Source organism: Melopsittacus undulatus, chromosome 1 (assembly GCF_012275295.1).
Source record: "Melopsittacus undulatus isolate bMelUnd1 chromosome 1, bMelUnd1.mat.Z, whole genome shotgun sequence".
NCBI classification, from domain to species: domain Eukaryota; kingdom Metazoa; phylum Chordata; class Aves; order Psittaciformes; family Psittaculidae; genus Melopsittacus; species Melopsittacus undulatus.
This window is the reverse complement of record NC_047527.1, coordinates 96,243,993-96,255,879: the sequence shown is the minus strand read 5'-3', so window position 1 is coordinate 96,255,879 and position 11,887 is coordinate 96,243,993. Positions and strand designations below refer to the sequence as shown.

At 40.8% G+C, this 11,887-nt stretch overlaps 1 protein-coding gene across 1 annotated transcript; it reads right to left on the bottom strand.

Annotated features, from left to right (window-relative positions):
* Nucleotides 1-200: 200 nt before the first annotated feature.
* On the bottom strand, nt 201-11,831 carry RBFA (ribosome binding factor A). The gene is made up of 7 exons (XM_005149852.4): nt 11,617-11,831; nt 10,958-11,000; nt 10,011-10,187; nt 6,130-6,242; nt 4,881-4,965; nt 2,686-2,756; nt 201-896 (listed from the first exon to the last, which is right to left on the bottom strand). The coding sequence occupies exons 1-7, from the start codon at nt 11,733-11,735 to the stop codon at nt 506-508; spliced, it is 999 nt and encodes a 332-aa protein (XP_005149909.1). The 5' UTR covers nt 11,736-11,831; the 3' UTR covers nt 201-505.
* Nucleotides 11,832-11,887: the final 56 nt, after the last annotated feature.

Genomic DNA, 11,887 nt, shown 5'->3' with positions numbered 1-11,887 from the left:
TTTCTTGTGGAAATAATTCCCCCCTTAGATTAGGTCCTCAGGAGAATAACCTGTCCTGATCTGTGTGCTGAAGGCTGTTCTTTGAATGCCACTGTCATTATTTTGCTTCCCTCTTCCTTCCTGACCTTAGAATAACAGACACAATCACTTTGTGATTATTTTTATCCAGATGACTAAAAAAAAAAGACATTTTATTTCAATACAGAAATCCTGATTTTATTTTCAATAACAGAATTTTTGCTCCACTGTGTTTATTTTGTTATTACAAATCGGTTCTCTGGTTGAAAGTTCTACAACTGCAGCAGCTTGAAAGCTGCTTAACAGAATGTCACAAATAGCACTTTTCCTTTTCTTACATACCTTGCGCTAGCAGATCTCCCCACATGTGACAAACCTATTAGTTTGAAAGAGGAAGTGATAAACCGGCTGTACAAAAGTAATCTTTCAGTATCTGCAGCAGTCTTCTTTGCTATTGGCAGCCTCTGTTTTAAAGGGAGTGGCTTTTTCATTTCAGTTTATCAGTAGGTTGAATTATAGTTTTGCCATCATCTGCCTCCAGTTCATTTACATCTTCCTGCAATTCATCCTCCAGCTCATAGTCTGAGACTGATTCAGTGTTATCGTCCCAGTAATCAGCTTCATATCTGTCCACTAAGTATTTCTGTGGTGTAATGTCATCATCAGGAGAATTCTTTGTTTTTTTCTTTTTCATTTTCTTTCGAATCTTAGAAAGCTGCTGCTCCTGCTCTTCTGTCCAGGCAATGCTTTCTATATCTCTTGACACTTTCAGTCTTTTGTAGTCCATTATCTGCTTATTCAGCAGTTCATGATCAATACCAAAAAGATTAGACCGCATGGGTGGATCTGAAGATTCAGTTGCTGAAGACAACAGTTTACTGTAGAAAAGAAGACAAATGTTGTGGGTTTTTTCCCCGCCGTGTATATTTTAAGGGACAATGCAATTGTGACAACTTCAGTAACACACAAATAACCGGGAATTTTCGTTTTTTTTTTTATTAATGCACTGTGTTCAGCATTGTCCTTCCTACGTTAAGAAGGAAGCGATACCACCGTACTGTGTGTCCAAGGACAGGCTGTGTGTAAGCCTTTCAGCATGTCAACAGATTTAATGGGAGGAAGCCAATAAAGCAACTACATTCCAGATGAAACTGCTTGTTTCTGGGAAAAGGTGTGCATAGATAACAGAATGAGCACTGGACCTGGGAGCCCCAAGGAAGTTAAGGCTTCTCAGAGCTATTCCAAAAAGTGAGAGTCAGCATCCTGAGCCCAAACACATCAGACAGATGTATGAATGACAGCATGTAGCACCTTAAGCATTAAGTACTAATGCTTAAGAATTAAGTATGGATTTAAGTATTTACACAAGATGCAAAGAGAGGAAGATGGCAGTGCCCTGTGGGCAAGTCTGTCAAAACAATTCCTTCCAAGAAGCTCTTTCTGATTTGCACCTGATGAACTGTCTGGTAAGATGTTAAATCACAAAAGCCATTTCCACCAACAGATTGCCGGCTGCTGGCTTCAAGAACATCCAGTCCACAGAATCATAATTCTAATCAATTGTTCAGCCTTATCCCTCAATAGTCAAAAATCCCTCACACAGGCATGCTGAATTAGCTTACTTATTGTTAACATAGAAAGATTTATCAGTAAACTTGTAAGGCATGTATAACAAATCAATGTTATACCAGAAAAAAGTGGCCAAGGAGAGGAGTACTGGTAAACATATAGCTTTCATCCTCATGAGAAAATTACCAGCAAGAAACAAGTATTACTGATGCAAAGCTTCTTTTTTTTTTTCAATTTAATTACCAAAAACATATCAAGTGTTGAATTCTTACAAATTCTAAAAATACTTCCCTTATAAAAGTAAAGATACTAATACCAGAAGAAGTAATGTGTCTGAAGTAACAGATCTGATGACTACGTCACTCAGAGTATAGACAATAAACACAGCTGATTTCTAAGACTGTGTTCTGTTATCACCTCATGGGTTAGTTGCCTCTGAAAGCATATACACTATGCTGTAACAATTCAGTCATTCTCCACAGCTTAACAGAGGTCCACTTAATATACAAGAAAATAGACTTTTCCTTTCTATATTTGCAAACCTGTGTTCTGCAGCAAGGTACGGATGCACAAGAATCAGTAACAAAATAGGCTACAAAAATCTGTCTGCACTAAAATATGAATATAAACCTGACCATATGAGATAAGAAACATTTTCCCTTCATTTTAATAAATGGGTGTAACTTGGGTGAAGAAAGCTAAAGCCACAAAATTAAATGTCATCCTCTACATTTTATTTCTGGAATAAATAGTAGTAGTATTGTTATATATATAACAATATATATATATATATACACAATATATATTGTATATATATAAATAGTAGTTTTGTCCTAGGCTATTCTGTAGCCTTTTCTGTTAATAAAAGGGCCCAACTGATCTCTTTAAAAGCTAAGATACCTTTTTGGTAAGGTCTTCCAAAAAGGCACTCTCTTCTACATTCTATTTCCTCGTAACACCAGTTGCTGAACTCTAATGTACACATGTAATGTCAAATAAAGTCAAAATATTTCTGTCCTGTCAAATAATATCCAATCTAAGTTGGCCAACAGAGATGAAAACAGATACCTGTACAATTCTGACTTTAAAAAAACCCACCTAGAATCATTCTGAGATGTTTCTTCTGCTTCCGGAGGTCCAAAATCAGCAACTGATAATAATTCCTCAATCTGTAAACACATGAAAACAATACATATGAAAAGTCCTGTACCAAATTTACTTTGTGCACACCTACACAAGAAACAGACAACTATTTACCAGCAAATATTTTATTTTACATGTTTGGAATATTGTCCATTCCAAAATAGTATTTTCCTCCATTTCAACAGAACCTCTTATATTTCTTGCCTAGGAAGTTTGTGTCAAATGGCATAACTGATTCTGGAATTCCTACAAAGTATTTGCCTTACATACTTTCTTAACAGTTGGCTGGGGATTGTGTGACTTTCCTATTTTTTTTTTAATTTTTTTTTATTTGGTCTTACTTCAGTCTTGGAATTCTTTTTCATAACATCCTTACACGAAGTCTCTTTTCACTTAGCAAGTTAGTATTTCTGTTACCTGTAAATACTGAGTTTCCAACTCCCTTCTAACGTGGCAACTAACCAGTAAATGCTACAAATCTAGTATATTCAGTGCTTAGAGACTGTACCTAATTGTGAAAATTTTATCTCATTCAAAGTTTTTATTCACACTTTTCCTTACATTACTTCCTTTCTAATTGCACATATTATACTAGGTCCTTCCCTGTCTTCCAATACTTAAAAATCAGGCTCAGCTATATTATTTCAAGCACTGTTATTCAAATCTGTGGATTACATAAATCTGATGCTCTGCAAAGTGTGAAAAGATGGTCCATCTAAGAGCTTCCCAGTGCCACTCACTGACAGAGCTCATACAAGGAGGGTTTTTACTTGTCTTACGTGGTTAATTTTCTTGATGCCTATGCACTGAACTTGAAGGTAAGGCAGCTCAGGGGTTTTCTTCAAAACTCTTCAAAAAGAGTAAGTGGTTATTTAACAAAGCTTGAGAAACAGTGATTAATGGAATAGCCCTCACAGTAACAGGAAAGGCAGGACCTGCAGGAGTACATATTTGTACTTCCATCTACATATGTTAATAACAGGGTAATAGTAATGACAAAGTGCTTCTATAATCACTCACTACCTGTGTATAATTTCTTGTGTTGATTATGGGGAGCATAAGAATGAATATAAACAGCTTTCAGAAGTGTTTCTTTCATTTCTGTTCTTGTGCTTTTTGTTAATACTCATTCAGGTGGAAAGCATTTGCATTGTGGATCAGTACACTGGCATGAAACTCAGAATTTTTCTGACTACAGAAAGTTCAAATAGTTCACTGCATTTCCAGATAGTCTGAAGTTCTTATTATCCCTTCCAGCTCTGCAAATACACGCTGCATAAGCCTGTAAGTCACTAACAGTAACTGGTTGTAATAGTTACACACCTAAGAATAAGGTGCTTCAAGGCACAGAAATGTGAACACGCTCTTTTCAGCTGTCTTTCCATTCACTTCAACAGCTTGAGAAGACATTTTTGGTGAAATTCTACTCACTGGTGTTATCTTTCTCTTCTGGAAATTTCTCTTATTTCAGAGATCTCACTTCACACTCCTAATGACAGCCAGTTCCTAGAAAACGTCATTATTCCAGCAATATTTCAACTAGTTAAAACTATCAACACCTTGACAGAAAATGTGAAACATTAAAGATAATTTTAAAAGTGGGGGGAAAAAAAAGTAGTATGAGTGAGCTTACATCCTCTATGCAAAGATCTGCACTTTGTTAGCTGCGGTAAAGAAAAATTAAAAATCACTGATTACATTCAATGGAATTTTAAAAACGTGGAAGACACTCCTTAAAACTCATTCCTATAATCATCTATACAAGGCAAAAGACAACTGCTTACCTTATACTGTTCCTTAAAATTGCAATTTCATTTTTTAAGATTTCTTTATTGGCCTGATGATCTGCCCACAAGCTTCTCTGAAAACTTCACTTCAGAATTTTTTATACTAGCATCAAAAAGTGTTCACGAGGCAATAGCTACAAGGGTGCTCTTACATTCTAGATAAGCATCACTCTTACTCAAGATTCTTTGCTAAATGCTCTGGAATGTGAAGAGGGAAGGATACAGACAACAACTGCTTTTTAATGTAGATTGGTAGAGCAAACGAACAATCAGCTCTCTCCATATTCCTAAGCATTATGCCATACTAAGTCACCATGTTTGCATATCATTATATTTATACATTCAGTCAAATATTACAATTACCTCTCTTACAGCTGCAGCTTCTTTGTCTTTTACAAATACTACTGGGGGCATATTTCCTAAAATCTGCTGACTCTTCAGAAGATACCTGACAAAAAAATAAAGCATTCACCAGTATTAGTAACAGAACAGCACCTCCAGGATGGGTAAAATACTTTAATTCCAGAGTATTTCAAATTTTAGTATATGGTTTGCAAAACCTGCAATCTGATGGTCATCCATTCAGGTTAGTGCTAAGCAACACATCACTGCAGAATCCCAACTCTGAATGTATAATATATAAAAACTAATAGCTGCAGATTCCACTGAGTATTGATGATAGATTTGTCTCCTATATGCACAGGTCTTTGTTCACTTCATTTGGCTTCCTTATCCCCACTGCAGGGGTAAGAGCAGGGAGGGGATAAAGACCTCACAGCAGGGCAAGACAACTAGTCCTACATACTAGATGCGCAGAGGACTGACAAGGGCTTCCCTCTTCTTCTTCTCAGCCAACAACACTCCTTCTCAAAAAGTGGAAGGTGTTGGGGTAGAAAAGATATTTTGCTGCAGCAGGAATTATACTGCCTAGGGAAACAGGGGGTAAGGAAATGGCTCTACAGGTATGCTTCAATGCCACCTCCCCCACTGGATGAAGTCCTGATCCTCCAACAGTTTGGCTGTATAGCACACGGTAAGCCAAGGAAAGAGGGAGAAATAAATATCTCTCTGATATCCTGAAAACCCAATGGACCCTCTGTCAAAAATGGGTAAAAGCAGCACAATACATGGCAGCATCCCATAATTTATTTCCTGGTATCAGTAAAGAATTTCTGTAATGTCAGTCATCCCTTCTGGAGGTCCAAATTGTCCCTAGCAATCAGAATTGGCTAGTGAATCTGTAAGGAATTATTTGTTGCAATTGACAGTCCTCTTGAGCAACATCATATTCTGGCCTACTGTCATGTACAGCGTGTCCAGCACACCATCACTAGTACGATGAAGTAAAACCTCATCCAGACTCTTCTTTCTTTCAGCTCAGCCCAGTCCAATCCTGGAAAAGCACGGAAGCCAAATAAGCCAGCAGGAGAATACACAGCTGGTGTGACACAGCCATCCTTCCCTGTGAGGCATCTCACAAGAGATGCTCTGACTCTATCTAAAAATTTAAGGCATCCTAACAGGTCAGATACTGGTTTTTAGAAATACTCAAGAAATGGTATAGTACATGGCTATGAATTTATGAAGTGACCTGTTTGCCCTATAGCAGTACCGTATACGTGGAGCACTCTTCTGCAGTACACTTTCAACATAACTTTCCTTCTCCATAGTAGCAGTAGGATTCCAGTACACACGACAGGCTGAAAAGTTTGATGCCAGTGACACCTGCAAAAGCACAAATGTTTCTTTAAAATTATATGTATATGCACACTTCATATACAACAAAGTCTTTAATTCATGAATAAGCATACAGTGACCAAACTGAATATATAAATTGTTAGGAGAATCTCTTCTTCCATCTCTGCTCTTAAGAACCATAATTATATGGTGCCTTTAAGAGTTTGACACCAAATAAGACATTCAGTACCTGAAAGTACTTTTTTATTTAGGGAAGTCACTGCCTAACCTCCCCTTCAAATGAAATTAAACAGACAAGTCTGCCAACACCTGTATGTTACTGACAGTCCTCCATTTCTTCACTATGACAGTGTTACCATCAGAAATTGTCCAGAATTACAATGTTTTGGAATACAGTTGAAAGTGTACATTTCTGCTAAAGAAGGATCTGGTTTGTTGTCACTCATAATTTGGTTTTGATACTGATAGGACCCTCCATGCCACTGTAATATAAGTGTCTCTCGAGCCCTAAAACCTAATGGGAAACTCCAGTGCCTGAAACTATAGCTCACTAATAGATAATATTCAAACATGTCATACATGCGATTGAAAATCGCACAAACTGGATTCTGAAAGATTTCTGAAACTGTCATTCATCGTATCAAGCACTGTCCTTCACAACAGGTTCTCACTATGAGAGTACACTTAGCAAACTTCTAACATCCTATCTGGCTCAACCAAAGGAGCCAAGGAAGAGGGAGGAGAAAGAGCAAACTACCCATCAGAAGGCACATTTTAACATCATCTAGTCCAGAAACCAAGACTTCAAATAAATAGGTATCCACATACATCACCAGAAAAAGACAATGCCATCGGAGTATTCTCAGAATTGAAAACTGCATCATGGTCTGCTACTGACAGTGCTACTCTAGTCCTAAAGTGGATGGATTGTCCCCAAAAGCCAAACTAGATACTGATTTTTTCTACCACCAAATAGCTCCTCCCTTGGGAAACCCACCACTTATTAAAAAAAAAAACAAAAAACACCCACCATGATAATTAACCAGCTGTTTCTACTGCAGGATCAACCTCCCTATCTCCCACGCTGAGTCTAATATAAGCACACAAACAACCCCATCTAACCCATTTCTTCATCACCATGTGCAGAGTTATCAAGCGGATACAAGTTTGATGTATCAGGCTTGATGCATGATTCTTACCTCGTATTATTATGTAATTTTAACTTTTCATGTGGGAAAAAATTCTAATGGATTGCAGATATGGGTTTAAACTTAAACAGGGGAAGATTAGATTAGATACAAGGAAGAAGTTCTCTACTATGAGCGTGGTGAGGCACTGGAATGGGTTGCCCAAGGAAGTTGTGAATACTCCATCCCTGTCAGTGTTCAAGACCAGGTTGGACAGAGCCTTGGATGACATGGTTTAGTGTGAGGTGTCCCATAGCAGAGGACTGGAACTAGATGATCTTAAGGCACCTTCTATTCTATGACTCTAAGATTCTATTTCTTTTGATAATGGAAGTAGTGATATCAGACCAGAATCACAGAATCATAGAATAGTTAGGGTTGGAAAGAACCTTAAGATCATCTAGTTCCAACCCCCCTGCCATGGGCAGGGACACCTCACACTAAACCATGTGACCCAAGGCTCTGTCCAACCTGGTCTTGAACACCACCAAGGATAGAGCATTCACAACTTCCCCAGGTAACCCATTCCAGTGCCTCACCACCCTTACAGTAAAGAACTTCAGAACTTCTTCCTTATATCTAGCCTAAATTTCCCCTGTTTAAGTTTTAACCTGTTACCCCTTGTCCTATCACTACAGTCCCTAATGAAGAGGTCCCCCCCAGCATCCCTATAGCCTTCCTTCAGATACTGGAAGGCTGCTATGAGGTCTCCACACAGCCTTCTCCAAGCTGAACAGCCCCAACTTTCTCAGCCTATCTTTGTACTGGAGGTGCTCCAGTCCCCTGATCATCCTCTCAACTTGTTCCAACAGTTCCATGCCTGCACACAATACTCCAGGCGAGGTCTCACAAGAGCAGAGAAGAGGGGCAGAATCACATCCTTTGACCTGCTGGTCACGCTCCTTTTGATGCAACCTAGGATGCAGTTGGCTTTCTGGGCTGCGAGTACACGCTGAAGCTAGCTCATGTTCAGTTTCTCATCAACCAACACTCCCAAGTCCTTCTCTGCAGGGCTGCTCTGAATCTCTTTTCTGCCCAACCTATAGCTGTGCCTGGGACTGCCCTGACCCAGGTGTAGGACCTTGCACTTGGCATAGTTAAACTTCATCAGGTTGGCATCGGCCCACCTCACAAGCATGTCAAGGTCACTCTGGATGGCATTCCTTCCCTCCAGCGTTATCAACCGAACCACATAGCTTGGTGTCATTGGCAAACTTGCTGAGGGCACACTCAATCCCACTGTCTGTATCATCAACAAAGATGTTGAACAAGACCGGTCCCAACACCAATCCCAGAGGGACATCACTGGTTACTGTTTTCCAACTGGACACTGAGCCATTGACCACAACATTTTGCGGGCAGCCATCCAGCCAGTTCTTTATCCACTGCGTGGTCCATCTATCAAATTGATGTCTCCAATTTAGAGACAAGGATGTCATGCATCAGCTATAGAATAAATCAAGATCTAGAATAAATTAATGAATTGAGTCTCAGCCACATCCCAGTGCAGCACAAACTCTTCCTAAGCACTACACAGTTACAATAAAATCTGCACTATATTTAAAAGAAGGCTGGTGTTTTTTTTCCATCTCTTGTGTTATAAGTTGTTTCATTTACAACAATGAAAGTGCTGTGGCTTGCCTTCACCAGCCAGTATTTTTAAGTGCAAGCATGCCATCCAAGTTAGACAAGCAATCCATAAAGCCCGGGAGATAGAGAAGTACTATATGAAGGACACTGCACATATACAGCCAAAAGATTCACCTTGCCCAGGTAATTTTAATCACATGCTTGAAGGTAGAATGAATTCAGCTGGCAAAACCATCAATTCAATGATAAATTACAAAACCCTTGTCACAGATACAGCTATGAGGCGCAATTTGTTTTTCCATGCTTCTAAGTCCATCAAGCTTTTAAGCCAAACACAGGTAAACTTAACAAAACTGCAAATGGGAAAAAAAAAAGAAAACCAAACCTACAATGAACAAGAATGTGGAAAGTGACTTAGTTTCTGAATTTTACTTTTACACTTCTACATCCCTTTCAAACCCATGAATTATGACAACACTAGCAACATTAGGTACAAATTCTAACTCCTTCTTGAACCTTGCTTGCCAATGCTATTTTATTAGACTTGTATTTTTTTCAGGCAGCTCATGCCCCACTTAGGTCTTTTGCCTGTATAGTGATGCTGGTGAGGAACACAAGGAGGTATCAACTCTCCTACAGCTGCACAAAAAAGACTCTGGGAAAGATACACTTATATTGGCAAAACCAGTCTCCTCTTTCAGAAAAGGCAAGGCAAATACTACATATCTGAGTAACAGAAAACAAAAGGTCATACTGAGAGAATCACCATTTAGTTGGCCTTAGCTGCATTTGCAGTTATAGTGGCAAAAGTCTACTAAGCCAGGTGCAACAGTGGAAAAGTTCTCCTAGTCTGCAAGATGAACCCAGAGCCTCATCTTGCTGTGCTCTGCCACATCAAAAGCAATGCAGTAGAACTCCTGCATATATTATAACACCCAGAGGAGCTCCTTTGGCCCACCATGCCAACTTTAAGGTGTAGTCAGAGCTGCCCAAAACAAGTTGAAGCTTTGGCACTTGCCTTGCAGATTTCCAGCTTAAGATCATAAAGTTCTTGATTAACTTCACAGGTAGCCATCATCTCTACCACAGCTTTATGAATAAGACCATTCAAGATTCTGAAGCGTATGTTATCTTCTTTCCTAGTTTTTATCTGGTCAGCTTTCATTATGGAGGCCAAAGTGGTTGGTTTACACATCTTTAAAACACAACAAAACCACAACACATTAATCTGTAGTTACAAACTTGTATTTGTATTAAGCGTTTAACATAACAGTTTTTTACATTTTATTAAGTATGCTCTTTAGAATGCCATTACTGTGGCTGTGATGGTGTTATATAGGTCTTATGTATCACATGTTTCAATAAAGAGTATTTCTTTTCACAAAATCTTTGACCTTCATGTATTACAGTCAAGGCTGCTTAGGTTTTTTTAGGTTTTTTGTAGCTAGTTACACAGGTCAATAAATCCTTTTTCTAAAATAGAGCATGCATTAACTTGAAAAGCAGTGCCTGTTTGAAAAGCAGACATAAAAACTAGGTTTCCATAAAAGTAAAACTAAGCTGGTATACAGAAGTTTTAATCTGGATCAGTTCTCTGTTGTAGGCTCAAGAGTGTGCAAGGTGGTTAGGGGCATGGTTTAGTGGTGGACTTAGCAGTGCTAGGTCAATGGTTGGACTTGATGACCTTAAACATCTTTTCCAACCTAACTGATTCTACGATTCAAACACAGCATTGGTTCTGGTGTGAATGAAAGATCAGCACAGAAGAGGAAAAAGCCATGGGGAGCTGAATGGCTTCTCTCAGCAGCTATCCTGGCATGTCATAGTGAAACTGAAGCCCTAATGTTCATCACAGAATTTTGCTATTTCCACCAGAAAATGCTTTTTTCAAAGTCAGACACAATGCCAGAAGCACAAGCTTGTTCCTCCTGGCACAAACACAACACCTTTTAAGCTTGCACTTACCATTTTAGATCCCAGGGTAGGGCTCTCATACCAAAACTTCTTTCTTTTGGGAAAAGGAAAGGAAATCAATTTTATCTTTCAGCAGCCCAGGAACACAAAGGGTTTCCTGTGTAATAATTAAAATGCCAACCGCCCGAAGGCACAATACAACGCACAGGTTTTCATGCCGACAGGTAGTTTTCCCCACAACGGGTAGGCTAGGGTGGGGTGCAGGGAGCAATGCTCCCCATCCCCGGCCGAAGCTGCATGCAGAGGTGGTGAAAAGAATCACAGACTGGTTTGGGTTGAAACGACCTTAAAGCTCATCCAGTTCCAACTCCCTGCCACGGGGAGGGACACCTTCCACCATACCAGGTTGCTCCAAGCCCCGTCCAACCTGGCCTTGCACACTGCCAGGGATGGGGCAGACACAGGTTCTCTGGGCAGCCTGTGCCAGGGCCTCCCCACCCTCACAGGGAAGAACTTCCCAATAGCCAGAGCACCGGTACCTCCGGCCCGGTGCTCGCTTGCCAGGCCGCAGCAACATCGGCAGCACCGCCTGCCCACACCGGCAGAGACAAGGCAGGCTCAGCAACCCGCCCGGCTGCGGCCGCTCACGCCAGAGGAAGGCCCAGGCCGGCAGCAGTCCCCGCTGCCCGGCCAGCGCCTCCCGCACCTACTTCTTTTTCCGGAGCATTTTCCACAGCAGGTTCCTGGAGCCGCCCAGGGCAGCAGAGCTGCGTAGCGCCCGGCACCACTGCGGCCCCGCCGCGCTCGCTGCCGCCCGAGCGCCCAACATGCTGCCACTGCGGCCCAGCCCGGCCAGGCCCGACCTGACCCGGCGCTGCAGAGATCCCCGTGGCGGCGGCTCCGGCGGTGCCTGCACCCCCTCGCGGCGCGGCGGTGCCGACTGGCAGCGACTCGGCGGCGGGAGCCGGTAGGCGGTGGCTG

Coding starts and splice junctions, on each gene's coding strand:
- RBFA (XM_005149852.4), bottom strand. CDS start 11,735: ATGTTGGGCGCTCGGGCGGCAGCGAGCGCGGCGGGGCCGCAGTGGTGC. Junction 4,966..6,129: donor AAGAGTGCTCCACGTATACG/GTACTGCTATAG, acceptor TTTTTTTGTCAG/GTATCTTCTGAAGAGTCAGC. Junction 897..2,685: donor ACATCTCAGAATGATTCTAG/GTGGGTTTTTTT, acceptor TCTTTTCTACAG/TAAACTGTTGTCTTCAGCAA.